Here is a 19386-nt window from a genome sequence, read left to right as displayed (position 1 = left end):
AACCATTGATAACTTTGAGTGTGGTCTTTGAACTAGCTGTGCATCCAACTTTATAGTAATCTAATCTAAACAATTTCCCTAGTTTGCTTATGAGAATATCACGTGGAACTGTGTCAAATGTCTTACTAAAAGTCAATATATATCACCTCTACTGCTTCCACCCCCACCCATCCCATCTACTAGCACAGTAATCCTGTCAAAGAAGAAAATATAGGATGGTATTATATATAACAGCACTTTAAAAAATGAGACACAGCTAGAACAGAGGACATATATCTTTAGTTTGATACCAGTAATACTAGTTGATGTAGTGTCCTGATCTTGCTGCACTTTACATTCCTGCTGCTAAATGTCTGTGAAATTAGTCACCTGCCAATATTGTATAGAAGTGAAACCTCTGAATACATGCAGATAATTATCTGTGGTCAGGCTCTCTTTCAACATGTGAAAGATATGAAATGTATTGATATTGCAAATGCAATTCTTTGTTATCCACATAATCCTTTGCCTCTGTCTTTTGTGACCAGTACAGTTCAACTATATTTAATACAATGTCTGGGCAGAACCTAATCCTAAGAGTTGGAAATAAATCTTTATAAACTACTGATGATTCCAGATTTGTTCCTTTGTTCCTCTTTTGAAGATATCCAAAAAACAGTAATTATATAATTGGAGATTAATTTGTTGTTACTAGTCCTTTTTCTCTACTTTGCCATCCCCAGAATAGTCACATGAATAAACAGAAGGTTGCAAAAATCAAGGATGTGTCCATGTGTGTATGGGTCTTTGTCTCAATAGCAGTGCAGTTCATTTTAGATTTGGTACTGTTGCATTGCATATACTTTGGTGTGATAGCTTTTTACTGAGTGCTACATGTTCAGTGGGCAAATTTGATTAGATTTTTTTCTCCCTAACAAGCAGGGTGTGTTTAACAATTGCATATGCAGATGAAAGATCAGCATGTAAAAGTTCTTAGAATGGGCCCTTTGAACTCTGTTACCTGATTCATTCAGTCACTGCAACTAAATGCAACTTGAGCATGGACTGTCCCATGTAACTCCTTTGAAAATCTAGTCCATCATTCCCATTAATGAGAAGAGCAGCTATGTGCATGTATCGAGAAGAGAACATATACCTTGCGGGCTTAGTGTCAACTAGATTTGAAATAGATATACACACACAATTTAAAACCATTAGTTCAAGGCCTGGTCCTGTGCTCCCTGTGAGTTGTGTCTGTTTGACAAATTTCAGGGGTGCTTCCTTTTTGGTGGTGGTGGTATGGTGTGGGGGGGAGGGGGGCAGTGCTAATTGCTCCCTGCTCCTGGAGTTCAGATGCCTGGTTGCCAGCAGGTTGTGGCCCACTGGTCATGGTCAACTCTGTCATAAAAAAGAAAATCATAAAATTAGTTATTCAATATCCCCAATTTCATTTTTGAGAAATGATGTGGTGAGCTGGAGGAGGCATTTGAATCAGAAACTGCTGCTGGGTAACAGAAGAAAAGAGGGACCCAAAGAGTCCAGAGATCTTCAGAAGAAAAAAATAAGACAAGGGTTATAAAAAAAACTAAGCTAACAAGAATAGAGAGAACCATTCTTTCACCATGAACTGTGTTTTAGCAGGAAGGACACATTGCACACACGTGCTCCACCTCACAAAGAAAAGTCTTTTAGCAAGGATACCAGTGGGCAAATTAGTGACCAATAGTGGCTTCTTTCTACTCCCATTGGCCACTATGATGCAATCAGGGCCAAAGTGCACTTTTGGGGCAGTTGAAGGCTGTTTGTGGTCTCCTGTCTTGCAGTATACTTGGAACTGTGCCATCACCCAATCAATGCACACTCTGTTGCAACTTACTGGCACACACAGTGCCCACTCCTCCCTCCCTCTGTCTAAAGTAGACATGCCATTATACATTAGTGTGATCACAGGCATACCTCCTACAGAGCTTAGGAGACATGTTTAGTTTGGCCCACTTGCTGTTGAAAATGAGAATTTGTCCTCGGTGTATATTACCCATTGATAAAAGGTTTTGATTGAGTGATAGCTGGAAAAACAACTGACATAACCCCCTTAATGACTATTTAATGCACTCTGTAACAGTAATGCTGTGCATAACATCAAGCAGGCAAAGTGAAAAAATGGTATTTGAAGTACATTCAGTTAAGTTGATATAAGGATCAGTCCTTGAATAAAATCAAAATTAATCATTTAGCTGCACTATATTGTGAAGTAACATTTAAAGCAGCAGCAATTACAAAAGCTATTTTTTCATCCCGTTTCCTTGCCTCTCTGTTTTGCTTATGTGAACAAATAACCAACTTCAGCCAAAACACTGGTGTAAATTGGTGGTACTCAGGATCAGAACGTGCAGCTAACACCAGCGAGGAATTTCTTTTAAAAAGGGCTGTAGCAAATCTGGGACACAGGAATGAAATGCTTTAGAAACAGATAATCTGGGCTCTTCACTAGACAGATGGCAATGCCAGGAAAGGAGATAAAAATAGTTTTGAACTGTTGAGCTGCTGCAGATTCATGGTCAGAACAGACGATGCTCTGCAATACTGAAACTCAGAGCAGCTTCGCATTTTTATTTACTAAGGAGCATAAGAATGAAGGAGAACAATAGGGAGACACATGGGGTGAACAGTAAATGTATGCATAATAATAAGAATGAAAAGAAAACTAAACCAATTAATAAAGGGAAGAAAATTCTGGAAAGGTGTTAACATTTCCTTGGTAATAAATGCTAAACAAATGGATTTCATTAGCAGGAGGCAAGGAGTTTTAAGGAAAAGATGGCAACCCCCAGTCACCTCAGCTTGGACCACAGCTCAGCTTTAATACTACAGCAGCAAATTGGTATGAAGCAATGTCATTTATCTGGGTCTGTTGTTCCTTTTCTTTGTTGAACACATTCATAGATTAGCACATTCTTTTTGGCAGGACATCTTTCACCCAGCAATTAGAAGCTACAGTAGAACCTCAGAGTTACAAACCTCAGAGTTATGAACCGACCAGTTAACCACACACTTCATTTGAAACCAGAAGTACGCAATCAGGCAGCAGCAGAGACACCCCCCCCCCCCCCGCCGACACACACAAAAAGCAAATAAAGGACAGTACTGTGGTTAAATGTAAACTACTAAAAAATAAAGAGAAAGCAGCATTTTTATTCTGCATAGTAAAGTTTCAAAGCTCTATTAAGTCAATGTTCAGTTGCAAACTTTTGAAAGAACTATCACTTTTTGTTCAGAGTTACAAACCTCCATTCCCAAAGTGTTCATAACTCTGAGGTTCTGCTGTAGCTTAAAACAAGGAGCTGAGGCAGAATTTGCTAAATGACATATGGGTATGAAGTGTCACTGAAGAGTTTGAGGACCACTGGTCTAGGCACACGATTACAGAAAATACATGTAGTTATATTATCCAGGTACTATCTGAGAACTTACTCAGACCTCATCACCATCCTACCACACAATCATCATGGCATTTTCCCTCACATCTCTCTTCATGATGTAACAAAATATTTCCCCCAGTTTACAGTGCAGATTAACTGATTATGCAAAATCATACAAGGAGCCTGTGACTTGTATGTAAAACCAGGTCTTCTGCATCCCGGTCAGTGCCCTATTCACTAAACCATGTATTTTGCTTTATATTGCCACATTAAATGCTATGAGTGTAGTAACGTGAGTGATGGAATTTAGTTGTAACTCTTACTAACATTAAAGGGAGCCACACATCAAAACTCTTAGCTAATCACATTAAGCATTTATTCCTGGTACTCAACTTTGCCCTCCACTAACACAACTAGCTAATCCAATATTTGTAAAATAACTGTACAGTACAAGAGAAAAAAGACTATTTAGAAACTTAATGGATTTTTTTCCCCTTGAGCTTGCTCTTCATTATTTCTCTCCTCTAATACACAAATAAGGAATCACATGAGCAGAAATAGTGGCTGCTAGGGTAGCATTTGCACCTGGGAATGGGCAAATTTTAATCAGTAGAACTTCCTACTAACTAAGACCCCGATCCCCTAAACACGTACTTACTAAACTCTAGGCACATTAATAGTTCCACTGACCTCAAGGGGACTGCTCATGTACCAGCAGTTAAGCACCTACATAAGTGTATGCAGGATCAGGCCTCAAGAAACCTTCTCTGTATTCAGCTTCATGTTGTCTTTCATTCCATCTATATTGCATTGGAAAGACACTATATATGGTTATTCAGTATTTATTAAGCATAATATTCAGCACTGGCTAAACATTAAGCACTTCTCAAACTTCATTGCACCACAACCCCCTTCTAATGACAAAAATTACTACATGATCCTAAGCCCAAGCCCCACCGCCCCAGGGAGGCGGGGACGAAGCCAAAGCTGAAGCCCCAGATGCAGGGGGCTGTAACCTGAGCCCCACTGCCCAGGGCTGACGTCTTTTGGCTTCAGCCCTGGGCCTGAGCAAGTCTAATGCCAGCCCTGGTGACCCCATTGAAATGGGGTCATGACCCACTTTGGGGGCCCGATCTACAGTATGAGACCCACTAACCTCTAATCCCTTTGCCAGAGATGCAGCTACATTTTATTACCCACCCTCCCCACCCCCATTTAAAGAGTTGCCCCAGGCCACAGATGGATTTGGTCTCATTAAGACTTAGGAGTTCTCATTTCCTAATTGGATGCTCAGAGCACTAGGCCTCCGCTCTTTCTCCCTAGGAGTGCATTGTCAAAGAAAGAATAAGAGGTATGTTTCCCTTTTGACATATCCAAGTCACACATGCTGGTACGTTTGTTTTACAGTGAGTCTTAAGAATCAGGTCGGTGATCTTCTGGAGGCCAATGAGGCTGCTGTTCTGGAGCTGGCAAATGCAGACGAAGAGATTTCACAACTGAAAAATGAAATGGCTCAGTTAAAATCTGAATATCTGCAGAAGATAAAAGAATCCAAAGAAGAAAATAATCTTCTCAAGGAAATGGTAAGGAATCTCCCAGGCCCGAGAAAGCCTAGCTTAGGGGTAGCCCTGAGCCGCATACGACAAACTTCAGAAGTTTGAGAGCCAGGACACGCCTGCCCTGGGGGGAAGGAGGTCTTGGGGCTTCTGCCCTGCGGGGGTCTTCCGCCCCACAAGTAACACCTTCAGGGGGTCAGGGCTTTAGCCCTGCTCCTACTGAAGCCCCAAGACTCCCCACCCTGCTGGGCAAAAGCCAGAGATGACATGGGGTGGGGGCATGTAGGGTCATGTACCACCCCCCATCTTTGCAGAGTTTGCTGGCTCCACTTAGTCACATGCTGCTGCCAGGCCCCCTGCATGCATGGCAGCTGCTGAAGCCAACATGCTGGGAGTGGCAGCTGCGGGGGGCGGCAGCAGCAAACACTTGGGAGCTGCAGGGAGGGGCCCACTGAGATTAGAGAGGGGTGCGCTTGGGTTTGGGGGGCATGAATCAAGCTGTCGGGGGACAAACCTTTAAATTGTGCCCCCGCCCCATCAGCAGGCACCAGTCATCTCTGGCAGAAGCCCTTAGCCCCATCACCCTGCTGCAGGGCAGAAACCCCAAGCTGCCCCCACCCCAGTTTGGTATGTGGAGAATGGGCAGGTGTGGCAAGCTGCACTTCAACTGTAAAAGAGCCGCATGCTGCTCATGAGCTGCGGTTTGGCCACCCCTGGCCTCGCTGCTGGCTGCTTACTCAGAATATGGTGTATTACGGGCAGGGCCGCCCAGAGGATTCAGGGGGCCTGGGGTCTGCAGTGGCGGGGGGGGGGGGCCCACTGCCGAATTGCTACCGAAGACCCGGCACTTCGGCGGCAAGTCCCGGAGCGGAAGTACCCTCCGCCGCCGAAGACCGGGAGCGGAAGAAGCTCTGGGGGTCCCGCAAGAGTTTTCCGGGGCCCCCGGAGCGAGTGAAGGACCCCGCTCCAGGGGCCCCAAAAAACTCTCGTGGGGGCCCCTGCGGGGCCGGGGGCAAATTGCCCCTCTTGCCCCCCCTCCCGTCTGGGTGGCCCTGATTACGGGGAAAGAAGGGTGATGCAAAGTTGGCTAAGGAGAACGTGCACTGGCTGTGCTAGCTCTGTAGTACAGTGGGAACAGAAAGCCGAGGGGCATTTGAATTTGGATGCCTAGAGTTTCTCCAGCTTTCCCTTCTGGCTGATGGACAGTGTGTTACTGGCAAACTCAGGAGAAAGCCACATCCAGCCCCACAGCCATCCCAATATGTGACCTTCTGGAAAGGGGAAGGGGGGAAAAAGGAGCAGAGCTGTAAGGGGACTCGGTCTCACAAGACTGTCCCTTCTCACAAGAGTCCTTTGCATTTTGTTGCTTTTTTTGGCTAACCAAATGGAGACTTCTATGCAATTTAATGCATAAAATATATGTACAGTTATCTTGTATTGTAGCAAAATGAACCAAGGAGAATATCTGGTTTATCAAACAGACTCAGGCCTGTGCATTCTTTCCTCCCACTCCCACCATGCTGGCTTTGTACTGTGTTTTTTATACAGTACCTCGAGTCCTTACAACAGGACATCAGCTCCATCACATTGATAACAGAAGTGTAAAGTAATTAAGCCCTGATCCGTCAAGTCTTTACTCCTGAGAGCAATCCAATTGAAGTCAATTCCTTCATCACATGGGATTGTCCCTGTGCGTATGGGTTGTGGGATTAGGCCCCTAACTGTAAGAAAGGTCCCAATATTGACAAAGTACCTACTTTAGTAAAACAAACTTGTTTTTCGTAGTATTTATGAGCAATCCAGGGCAATATGGTTATATTTCAATTCCAGTTTTAAAGAACAGCACTGAAAGCTACTGGGAAACATCTCCACATCTTTTATGGCTATAATAAAATTTGCTTTCAGTTTTAAAGGTAGGCAACGCAGTATGGGGATTTCATGATACACTTGGTGATTTGTATGGCTCATGAACACATGTACATTTCTCTCCTTGGTTGATAGATTATTAGAGTCACAACCAACCTGCGCTTAAATAGTTTAACCATATTTTGCATAGTACCATGCTATTACTCTATTAGCATCGTTGTTATTATATTTCAACCCTTTTTTTTAATCTTATAGGCTTTCCTATACTACTGCAACTTCCCAAGCAATTATTCTTGCTGTGGAAAGCATGCAGGTAGAATTCAAAGCAATTCTATGAATTATTTTAACTCAGATCTGTATTTAAATGAGCATTACAAGAGCTCAGAGAAGATGTATTTGACTTCAAAAGCACATTTAAGAAGTTAGCTTCCACTCTTATGTCTATACTTTATTCACACACACACACACACACACACACACACACACAGTTTCTCTCTCCAAAATGTAAAATCTCACCACAGTTACCCTCAAGGCATTATCTACATGCTATAGGCAATGAAATAATGCCATGCCATTTTTATTTTAAAGATGAACACAGTGAGCAAGAGGCACACTCCACTAGCAACCTATGATCAGGACCTTCATGAGATTTTTCAACTAAGACGCGAGTCCAGGAGGTTGAGAGAACTCTGTCACCAACTAAATGAGGAAAACCACAGACTGAAAGAAGAGCTATGGGATGTTAAGAGGGAATATGAACGGCTAGCAGAGATGGCAACAGCCAGAAAGAAAGGTAAAGCAGGCAGCCTCAAAAATATGTCATTTCACAGTTTATTTCTCAGGCTCTTTAGAGGTCTAGGAAAAGACAAGCAATGAAATGCATGACACTCATGCATGGCATTTGAAACATTTTAACGAGTCTACTTGAATTGGTTAGAGTTTAAATAAAATGCTTCTTCATGAAAAACATGTAGCTCCCCTGTACAGCATGTGATACCCCATCATTTTGGAAGTAAAATACAGAGCAGGGTGTTCTAAACCCTGTTCTGTATTTTCTGCCACCGTGAACATAGGCGGCAGGTTCATATAATTTTTGGTGGGGCCCAAATTGGTGGTCTCCCCCACCCCCGCTCTCACCCTGTAAGCTGATATAAAATGAAGCTACAATGCGTCAGCACCACAAGATTACAAGGTTCAATTAAAAGTGGAAAGTCAGAAGCAGCACTTGCCTGCTTCAATATACAGTATTAAATTTTGTTGCACCTGTTGTGACAAAGTGGGAATGTTCTTAATGTTTTCTCTGAATACTGTGTGGGTGCCTCAGTTTCCCCTGCAAAGTGCCAACTGACGGTGTTGGGGACAAAGAGATCAGGTGGCCTCCTTGTCTGGAAGAGACACAGAGGCCAGAGGAGGGAGTGTCAGTTTGGAGCTGGCTGGGGAAATCGGGAGAGGCCCAGAACTTGGGTCTGGGCTCCCCACCCCACAAGATGGACCTGACTGAGGGGTCCTGTTTTCTGTACCTACAAGCTCTGTTTTAGACTGTATCCCTGTCATCTAATAAACCTTCTGTTTTACTGTCTGGCTGAGAGTCACATCTGACTGCGGAGTTGGGGTGCAGGGACCTCTGGTTGCCCCAGGACCTGCCTGGGCACACTCGCTGCAGAAAGTGCATGGTGTGGAAGGGCATGCTGAATGCTCCGAGGTCGGACCCAGGAAGGTGTAAGCTTCTTGCCCTGGAGACAGTATGCTCAGAGAGGAGGCTCCCCCAGAGTCCTGACTGGCTTTGTATGGAGTTGTTCCAAAGCATCCCAGCATCCCCTTCCACACCATGCGCTTCTCGGAAGTCTGCACAGGTACTGACACTCCCTCCTCTGGCCTTTGTCTCTTTTCCAGGCATTAGGAGGCCACCTGATCTCTTTGTTCTCCAACACCTTCAGTTGGCACCTTGCAGGGGGGTGGCCCAGGCCATCAGTTGCCTGGAGGCAGGGTTGCAGCCATTATCTGTGCAGACGGCATCACACTGGCCCTCTAGGGCTTTACAACAATCACACCCCCTTATCCCACCATCTAGAGCCTTAAATGCATTGGGGAAACTGAGGCACGCAGACAGTATTCAGAGAAAACACCTGTATATGACCAGTTACATACTTTGAAGGGTGTAAAATAATCAAATATTGTGCTAAATACTATGATACTCCAAACTGACCACCAAATTTAAGTTGCACGTTTTTCCCCTCAGGTGAGGATTCTGGGGTGGGGCTGGGGATGAGGGGTTGACAGTGCAGGAGCGTGCTTGGTGCTGGGGGTGCAGGCTTTGGGATGAGGCAGGGCTGAGGATGAGGAACTTGGGGTGCAGACAGGCTGCCCCAGGGCTAGGGCCAGAGAGAACTCCCCATCACCACCACTGGCAGCAGCAAGCTCCAGGGGAGGGACCCCTCCTCTGCCCCCCTACCCCCCACAGCACACTCACTCTGCACCACAGTCACTGCACATGCTCCTAGGGCCCCTCAGGTCCAGAAAGCTCACTCCCCTCTCCTATGATGAGTACTCTGGGGGGGGGGGGGTTTGCCATCACAGGTGGCCTTCCATGCTGCCCCTCACCATAACTTCAGAAGTGGGGTAGGCAGGGTGGTGGCTGGCTATGGGGTGGGGGAGCAGGGTGTCATAAAATTCATCCAAGCCCCAGCTGCTCAGGTCTAGGAAGCCTCCCTCTCCCATCCCTCCTGTGGCGGGTGGGTTGGTGGGTGCTGGGGGAGGGGGCATTGCCTTCACATGTGGCTTCCTGCCTCCCCTGTGCAGCCTGCTGCGCCTCACTGGGGGTAGGAGTGGGGGCTGGAGCTGGGGGTGGGGGGGAATCATAGGGTCAAACACTCACGGAAGCCCCAGCAGCTGCTAAGGTGATTGATGTCCCTCTCCTGGCCGGAAGTCCCGTTCGCGTCTCCTCCAGGTAGGGGCAGGAGAGGGGAGAAGAGGCCCCCTCCACTCCCCTCCCCCTCTACAGCAGCAGTTAGTTAGCATTGTTCTTATGCTAATGCTGCAGCTGTAGCCTTAGGCTACGGCAGCAAAAGCAAGGGAGAGAGACACTTGCTGTGCGCTCTCTTTACATTCAGGCAGGGAAGCTTCGGGGGGGAAAAAACCTAGCTCCAAATATTGGTGGAGCAGAGCCCCTGATTATGAATATTCCTGGGGCTTTAGCTCCAAGAGCCCATATAAGTTGGCGCCCATGACCGTGAAGTACACTGTTTTACCCCAGGCTCTCATAAGAACAAGAGCTATAAAAGAGTGTCTTGGTGAAATGTAATGCACGCTTGTTTTATTTCTAAGACTTCAGCTTTTACTGGAAAAACAGACTAGTCAATCTGTTTCGATTTCAGTCATTACTCTTCTTCCCTATATTGTATTGTGAATGTGGTGCCTTGCATAAGTACACAATTTACAACTAGGGCTGTATACTTCAGAACAATATTTCTTGTTATGATTGGAACTCTGTGCCATACCGATCACACTTGAGACTGTGCAAATGCGCCTTTACAGGATGGATGTTATTCATTTTGAATTCTATAATGTACCCAACACCCCAGGGGCTCAGGACAGCCAATAGCCTTTCAAGACAGGTTTCGGGCCTATAGAATGGCCCCATAATCTTACTTGGTGAACTTTCTGCTGCTCTCATTTTAAACAGTCCACCTTTTTGAAGCTGCAGTTCCCCTTTAGAAAAGTTCTGAGCCCCAGTTTGAATGGTCTTCAACTAATGAGAGACTGATTGAAACCAATTGGAAAACCTGTGTGTGTACAAAGGACAAAGCAGGACCTACCAATGGTCCAGCTTGAAAAGTCATTGGGATGGGAGAGTGAAGGACACAGCTATGCAAGAATGAATAGACAAAGAAATGGCACCATTCTGTGCATATAGAAGCTGGTTCAAATGCTCATTAGAAAGCACTAAAAAGTTATAAATGAATTAGATATTTAGTTTTTTAGATGGATTGTATCCCTTCTGCCATTTACTGAGGGGACACATTTGCGCCACTGGAAACCTTATTCATAAGAGAACAGCTATTGAGCATGGCAGCATGCACACATCCCAAAGGTTCCACATATTTGCTGCACTGAAGGCCCTGATTCAGCAAAAGCCTTCAACACATAGCTAAGTGCAGGGCTGAAGCCCCATTGGCAAATGAAGGCCAAGGAAAAGGTTGCAAGAGGGAGACGACTATAAAGGGAAAATGAAGGATGGAGAGGAACAGAAAGAGCAAGGCTTATACTGGAGGGATAAAAGGAAGGAACAAGACAAAGCAAACAACCAATCAATTAGCACACTGCACATGGGTGAAAATGGTAGAAATTTAGGTAGATTTTAGCAATTAGAGGTGTTTCAAAACCTCCTTCCTTTACAAAGTTTAAACTTGAATTTTCAGAACTCAGCCCATTTATTTTTTCATTTCATTTTTATTATTCGAAAATGGTCTTGTTAATGTAAAAATCGCCATCTCATGCCAGCGCTTTTCAAAGCTCTAAAACAGGGGTAGGCAACCTATGGCATGCATGCCGAAGGTGGCATGTGAGCTGATTTTCAGTGGCACTCACACTGCCTGGGTCCTGGCCAGCAGTCAAGGGGGCTCTGCATTTTAATTTAATTTTAAATGAAGCTTCTTAAACATTTTTAAAACCTTATTTACTTTACATACAACAACAGTTTCATTATAGACTTATAGAAAGAGACCTTCTAAAAATGTTAAAATGTATGACTGGCACACAAAACCTTAAATTAGAGTGAATAAATGAAAACTCGACACACCACTTCTGAAAGGTTGCCGCCCCCTGCTCTAAAAACTATCCTGAGAAAAACCAAGTAGTGAAAGGCTAGTAATTCAACAATAGACATATTAATAGACAGTATACAAAATAAACTCGGCATTCAACTACTCTTTTTTAGGCCAGACCACAACATTAATTCCTTGGACTGATCTTTGCAAAAAAGACACTCAGACTAGAATTCTATCATCAGTGCAATATGGGTAAGTCTTGGGAGAAATGCATGTAATCTTCTTCTATTACCTTATTATGCTAACCAGGGAATGACACTATAAGCAAGCAGCACACATTGAGAAGAAATGAGTCAAACTGGACATCGTGGAAAAAAGCTGCATGAAGTGTAAAATAATGGTATCACCACAACAAACACTTTACCTCCCCCCTTATCAGTACAGCAAGTTGCACGCCAGCCTTTACAAGCCCCTTTTGTATTTTGTTTTTGTACTGAATGTCCATCTATGCTGAGCAATTCTATAGGCACACAGTTTTTACTACCTAAACAAGTAGTGAAAATACGTAATAGATGTATCTTATTCAGTTTCCCACCCACAGAATGTGATAAATTGTACCTTGTAGTCAAAAATCTGCTTTAACTACCCAGCATGTCAGAATCTGTTCCGGATAGGATGTGCTAAGATTTGAGCATTTCTGATAAGGTGGTATAATTCTCTCCAGGCTGCTATCTGCTTTCAGCAGCTTTGGAAATCTTTGTTTTGATAGGAGCTGTATACAAAAAGAAAAAAAAACCTAATGGTCATGATCCCTCATGTTCTTTAAAGAGCAACAAACAATCAGTGGTAGTGTTTTCCCATATCTTTGCTCTTAGCAGGAAAGAAGGTTTACAAACAGATGAGACGAATGGAATTCCCAGCAGCAGAATGATGTCTATACTCAAAGTTTACAGCCCCCATGCGTGTGATGGTAAGTGATGTTGAGTTTGGAAATTGCCATGCTGGGATTAAAATATAAAACTAAATTTTAAATTGGGCCTTCACTGTCTTGTGCTTCGGTAATAAAGGTGTGATACTGGGATTCTTAGCTGTATTTCCAAAAACTTCCCAATTGAGATCTTACCGGGTTAACATGCATGTGCAATGAGCTCTCTGCGGGCTCCCTATGCACAGCTCATTACAGGGCTATGGTGTGAAACAAGTTAAATGAGGAGCCAACATAAAGGATCCAGATATAGCGGCTATCATTTTGTCTTTCTGATGAAGAACTTTACTATTATAGTGTGTTCCTTACCAGCAGCATAAGCAGTTAGTTTAAAACAAACAAACAAGCAGAAGATTTTTTCCCCTTAGATATTTTATACCCTGTAACTTTTATGGTTAGAATATTTCCCTCATTTTTTAATTTGTTTAACACCAGGTAGCCTAATGCCCACATTTTTAAGCCATCCACACTGCAGTTAAAGTTAAATGATCCATAACCAGTGCTGAGACGCCTTGGTCTACAAGAGGTGATAAGCAAGAACTTCTCTTTTGCTTTCTTACCTTCATCACTTTTATGTGCTGTTCCTGATAGTAGAAATATTGCTTAAGAATGTATAGGATACATGGACCTGTACATCAGTTTAGAAAACACTGATATACAAGTGATTTGTGACGTGAGTTTAAGTATGTTGTTTTCCTATTGTTTCACTGCTTTCTGCATTAGTGTTCAAATTTAAATAAACAAACACATTTATAGGCAAAAATTACATGTGTAAGTCTCAGAGAATGGAAAAAATAGCCTCTTAAAAAAAATTGCTTAGCCTAGTATATTCCGTTATTAATAAATAGAATAGTATTTGTACTAGTAAGCCTGAGGTTCATCATAAGCAGCTTAGCTTTTCTTTTCTTAATGTATCAAATTCCGCTTTCTGTTTAAAACTAAGATCTGCTCCATCATCCATGATGGTGGCTGTTAGGTGCTACACCATTACAAACATAATAATACAAAACTATTAACCCTTAGTGAATTTTTACTGATCAAAATAGTAATTGCATCTTTACAGTAATATCTAGAGCTGGTGAAGTCAATATGAGCAAGCCTTTTTCTTTCTTTCTTTAGAAAGGCAACAAGAATGTTCTAAAAGCAATGCCTCCTCAGTGTCTATGAATAGTGAGTCTACAGAGATTCTGATCACTGGATACCATGATACAGGCTTGAAGAAAGAATCTAAGAGAAACACAAAAGGTACATTTTTTAACTACATACTGATTAGAGTTGCTCATTAAAACTCTCTCCAGGTCAATTGATGCTTTTTCTATTGCATTACATAGAATTTTTATTTCCAATACCTTTTATATCAGTATATATTCTACCTGAACAGAAGAGTTAATTCTGTGGTCAGAACCCTGCTGATGGTTAAATAATCTTGCCATATTTTCACATGCAATCTACTGTTGTCTTAATATTCCAACAAAGCATTGTGACTGTCCTTTATTCATATTTTTGGGAAATATTTGTATCAGAATGATCACTGCTTCTCAGCTGGGATTACAATAGTACCGGTATTTCTTTTTTAAAAAGCTGAATATTCACAATAGCAGTCAAACATGTTCTCTGATATATACAGTAGGCCCTGGGGTTCAGATACTGCACTCATAGGTATCCTGCAAGTACTTTAGATATGGAAGCGTGTTGTACAAATAATATCAAGGAAGTTTTTAGCTTTTAAAGTAAATTCTAATTATTTAACTTTTGTAAGTATTATACTTATTTAGCTCTGTTTTCTCTACGAAAAAAAACCACAAGATGGGCCTCACCTCTGTGAGGATCCTCTTACCTGTACCATCTTTGTCCACCCATAGAAGAGGTCAGAGACCGTACATGGCTTGGGATCTTGTAGATCACAGAGGGTCCTGCAGGAGCCCATATAGTGATGATAGGATATTTAGGGTACGTCTTCACTACCCGCCATATCGGCGGGTAGCAATCGATTTCTCGGAGTTCTATATATCGCGTCTCATCTAGATGCAATATATCGAACTCCGAACGCGCTCCTGTCGACTCTAGAACTTCACCACCGCGAACGGCGGTGGCGGAGTCGACGGGGGAGCCACGGACGTCGATCCCGCGCTGTGAGGACGGGTAAGTAGTTCGAACTAAGGTAGTTCAACTTCAGCTATGCTATTCGCGTAGCTGAAGTTGCGTACCTTAGTTCGACCCCCCCCCGCAGTGTAGACCAGGCCTTAGTTTATTAGACAAATCAAACATATGACCATTAGACATTGAATTGTGTCCGCAGTTAAGTTCACATAGGTCAGCTGACAACCACTTTTGCTCTAAGCTGGCATTGAACGACTTCATCTATCATTATGAGACATTCTGTTGATGCATCAATCTGTTACTTCCAGACAGATGACTAAGTTGCCGTATGTAACCAAGTTTGGTATAAATTTCTGAGGATACCTTTCTAGTCTTCGGTTTAGAAAATCAAACTATATACAACTTCAGTGCACCCTCTGACCATGCTGGTTTTTTTGCTGCTTTCAAGATGGTGCATGTGAGGAGATCCCAGAACCGTGTGATGATGATTTGTCTGCAGTCAGTCAGCAAAATAGGACACATCAGAACTCTCTACAGCATGATGCAGATGTAACAACAGGCAGCCTCTCTGCAATGGATACCTGCAGTAAAAGTGCCATGAGCAGGTAATTTAGAATTAAGCATTAATTACAATTAATTATTGAACTTAAAGCAAGAAAATTTTGCTAGAAATTTTAAGTTTTCTAATCCTATTAAAAATCTATTCTAAAACAAACCCTACCCCAAGCAGAGCTTTCTATTACCTGGAAAGGAAGAAGAGGAAGAGACTCCATGAAGTCTACTACAGACTTGGCTAGTGCTTTCCCAGAAGATGCTCTGAAGCTTTGGTGATGGGCTACAGTATAAAACCTTAACATAGAGATGTTGATGAGCGCATCCAGAAACATTTCAGCTGTTCAGGCACTGGTAGAATTAAGGTCTCCCTCTCAATTTAATTTTCAGTGAAAAGAAATGCATGTTTAAATCTGCTTAGGAACATGTGTTGTGTAACTGGGCTAGCTTCCCTTCTTTGCCCTCACTTCCTGAGGAATTAGGAATGGTGTGTGAGGTTGAGGGACTGCTTGTATGGCCACTTTCTTAAGTCACTATATTGTTAAAAGCACTTAGTCTCCTGACACGCCAGCGGCCTCCCACGTACAACAGCCATTGTTAAAATGTCAGCTAAAATCTTCAAGTCACCATCCACAAGCAAAGACCCAACTGTAATGGTAGTGATATGCCTTCCAGAATTCCCTGATGGGCCACACTTTGTGGCTTTGTCAAACCAATGGGTGAAGTGGATTCAAGGGTTCAGCACATCCTGCTTCTAGTTTCTCAACAGACAAGTTTATTTCAATCACTGTGGAGGAGCATGAAGAGATATAATCAGCCATCACCCAAAACGGCAGGGCTTTAGTAGATCAGAACCAACACTGTGAATTGCTTCTGAAAACTACTTTATAACTAGTACAAGACTACAGAGGACGTGTATAAAACATACTGTGCTAAAAGCACGTTAAGTTAGCAGGCACCCACTTACTAGAATTCTCAACTGGGCAACCTGCATAGGGAGCCACTGGTGTATGGCAGAGCATCAGCTGGTGGCCAAAGCTTGGATAAACGCAGTGAGGTCCACCTCTGACAGGAAAAGTCACAACTTCCAAGCTAACTGTAGGTGAAAAGACCCTTGGCTACTGTGGAACCCAGGGGCAGTGGAAAATCCAAATATGAACCTCAGTTACAAGATAGGCATCCCCTTACAGTAGATGTTTCTTCATGCCCATCAGTACCATCTTGATTCTCATCCACAAGATGTTTCCGTGAATTTGCTCCTCTGCCCTCCTTCTAAGATAGGATCCTCTGAATGTTTATAACTACTAATGTGTTTCATAAAACTTATCTCAAACAAGAAAAAACTAAATTGTATCTCACTTGTTTTTGTACTGTGTCCTTATCATACATCAAAGTGTTCTTGCTTAACTAAAGAGTATTGCAGGTTTCACAGCAGCCAGCATGACTTAGTCTTGTCCAAGGGGAAGAGTATCCAGGGCCATTTAGTCGTTGGACTCAGGACATGGGTTAAAGGGGGTCCTTTTTCTTGTTGTGAGGGGGAGAGCTGTTCATTAGGAACTGAACAGTTATTTCACACAGGCCAGGAATAAGCAATCAGATGATGATAATATTTGGTTACTACCAATCAGGGCTGGAATTGAAGTCATGGCCTCATAGTAGATCAATTGTGTTATCTAACAATTCTTCTTCGAGAGATGTCCCTGTGGGTGCTCCACTTCAGGTCAAGGTGCGTCCCAGTGCCTTTGATCGGAGATTTCTACAGCAGTACCCCTACGGGCCACGCATGCGCTGTGCCTGCCTCTCGAGCAGTCAGTGTTCTAATAACACGTGCACAGCCCGGGCTCCTCAGTTCCCCAAGGGTCAGTCCTAGGACCAATCCTATTCAACTTATTCATAAATTCATAAAATTATCTGGGGAAAGGGGTAAACAGTGAGGTGGCAAAGTTTGCAGATGATCCTAAACTGCTCAATATAGTTAAGACCAAAGCAGACTGTGAAGAACTTCAAAAAGATCTCACAAAATTAAGTGATTGGGCAACAAAATGGCAAATGAAATTTAATGTGGATAAATGTAAAGTAATGCACATTGGAAAAAATAACCCCAACTATACATACAATATGATGGAGGCTAATTTAGCTACAACTAATCAGGAAAGAGATCTTGGAGTCACTGTGGATAGTTCTCTGAAGATGTCCACGCAGTGTGCAGAGGCGGTCAAAAAAGCAAACAGGAATCATTAAAAAAGGAATAGAGAATAAGATGGAGACTATCTTGCAGAACCAAAGAACTTGTGCAGCTGGAGCTCTGATACAAAGCTAGCAGTAGCTCTTAGGAGACAAGAGTTAACTCCTGTTCTGTCCAGGGATCACAGAGCAGCCACACATCCCTGCAAGAGTTCCATAGCTATTTCATTTTGCAATAGCAGAACTGGACTGAATGCCCATTGGGGAGCTAGCTGGGGCCAGCACTTGCTGAGTAAGCAGCCTGGCTAAGGGATGTATAGCCTCACAGTAGTTTCCATTAACGGGGTTCCTATGAAGTCCCTGGTACAATTTAAAACTTCTCTGATACAGCTCCAAGGGAGAAGCCAGTTCGCCTGGGTTGTCGGTATTCATGCATCAGTGAATGTAAATCCTGCCTCTGATGTTTGTACTGAATGATGGCAAAAGAGTGTTGCCAGCCACCATGTAACAAGAATTCCATCTTCCGTCTTGGCTCAGGCTCCTGGCCCTTGTGAACTACTGCTAGAGAAAACATCCCAGGACTTGCCGAGGAAAGCTTTTGTGGGGTCAGTTTTCTTACCTTGTGATATGCAGGTAATTTTAGCCTGGTGTGGTTCGGGTGGGCCATGGAGTAACTGTTCCCTGAGTACAGTATCCAGTTTGCTGGCACTCCTCAGTGTATTATTTATACCCTATGTGGCACTTACAGGTGCATCACGTTTTCACAAGCTGTTCAAACATGCACTATGGGTCCAATCCTTTGTCCACTTAAGTCTATGACAAAGCTCCCATTGACTTAGATGGTGCAGGATCAGGCCCAAGTCTTCATAATGCCCCCTTGATAGGATCACCTCCATTTTAGAGGAGAAAGCAGAAGCTTTCTTGCCCAAGGCCACACAAAGTCAGTGGCAGAACCAGGATTATAACTCCGGAGCTGATGGACTAAACATGGGACTGAGAGCTAGTACCCAGCACTGCCTCTGTGCTCTGGCACGCAGTGAAAGAAGACAGGCATTAATCCAAGCCCAGCCCATAACACAGAGAAGGCATCAGTCATTAAATTTCCTTGAGTGTCATGAGTAATAAAGGAAACTTTCCGTTGGGCTTCATGCAGAGATCCAACTCCTTGAATAGTTCCAGTCACAAAAATAGGAAATTCATCACAAAACTGACACTTCTCCCGGGAGCCACGTCTGTTCTGCTCAGGTCAGCAGCTCCCTTGTTCAGGCTGATAAGATGTACAGCATCGCATACTCTGCTTATTGCTTCTCATCTAGATTGGTGGCTTTTGGTCCCTTCTTGCAGATGTGTAAGACCCTGGCTGTGCTGATGTCACATTACACTATGATCATTTGGTTTTTCAGTGCAAGTACAAGTCACTTCATGGTGTGAACTGCCTGCTTTAAACTCCAATACATTTTTGAAGGACCTAGAAAGAAAATCTATTTGTAGATTTAGCTTTGTGCAAGCCGTCGATTTCTTTGCTCGAGGCTAAGTAAGATCTGTCTGTGTGTAACAAAGTCAAAGCAGTTGATAAATCACAATCTCAACTAATGGCCTCTTCCATTTTTTTACTTAACATATATAAAGGGAATCCAGACCTGCACAGGAATCTGAATCTGTCAGGACTGGAATAGATGCATGCACTTTGAGTTTGAAGAACTGTATTGGTTCTTTATCACTGACCTTATAACCTTTTACACATTCTCTCTTCCCCTCAGTCATGGTTTCTCACTACTCCACTTTTCTCCAGAGATTCTGTATTTGGGAATGAGGCCTCAATCCTAGTTTTAGGGAACTCTTGAACTAAGGACAGATAGTTCAGAATCTTGTCCAATAAAGTGTGCTGAAGGATTTCTTAACCCTCTGCTTTGGTGTAAACCAGACTCCAAAGCTGTTCGCCTGTACTAAAACAGTTTGTTTGCACAATAAGTTTTTAT

The 19386-nt window shown here is 43.2% G+C and overlaps 1 protein-coding gene across 7 annotated transcripts in view; it reads left to right on the top strand.

Annotated features, from left to right (window-relative positions):
* The window catches only part of LOC123362613, a 57230-nt gene that overhangs the window by 6853 nt on the left and 30991 nt on the right, over window positions 1–19386 (top strand). For 4 of the 7 annotated variants that reach the window (XM_045003045.1, XM_045003317.1, XM_045003254.1 and 1 more), the window contains exons 3-9: window positions 2770–2860; window positions 4806–4981; window positions 7409–7613; window positions 11757–11838; window positions 12462–12556; window positions 13691–13816; window positions 15120–15276. In XM_045003045.1, the coding sequence (XP_044858980.1) occupies window positions 2770–2860; window positions 4806–4981; window positions 7409–7613; window positions 11757–11838; window positions 12462–12556; window positions 13691–13816; window positions 15120–15276 (932 nt within the window). Of the gene's footprint in view, window positions 1–2769; window positions 2861–4805; window positions 4982–7408; window positions 7614–11756; window positions 11839–12461; window positions 12557–13690; window positions 13817–15119; window positions 15277–17944; window positions 18012–19386 lie in introns of those variants that run through there. The other 3 variants (XM_045003453.1, XM_045003113.1, XM_045003181.1) reach the window with 3 other exon arrangements.

Source organism: Mauremys mutica, chromosome 1 (genome assembly GCF_020497125.1).
Source record: "Mauremys mutica isolate MM-2020 ecotype Southern chromosome 1, ASM2049712v1, whole genome shotgun sequence".
Lineage (NCBI taxonomy): Eukaryota > Metazoa > Chordata > Testudines > Geoemydidae > Mauremys > Mauremys mutica.
The sequence above is the reverse complement of the archived record's forward strand: the minus strand, read 5'-3'. Positions and strand labels throughout refer to the sequence as shown.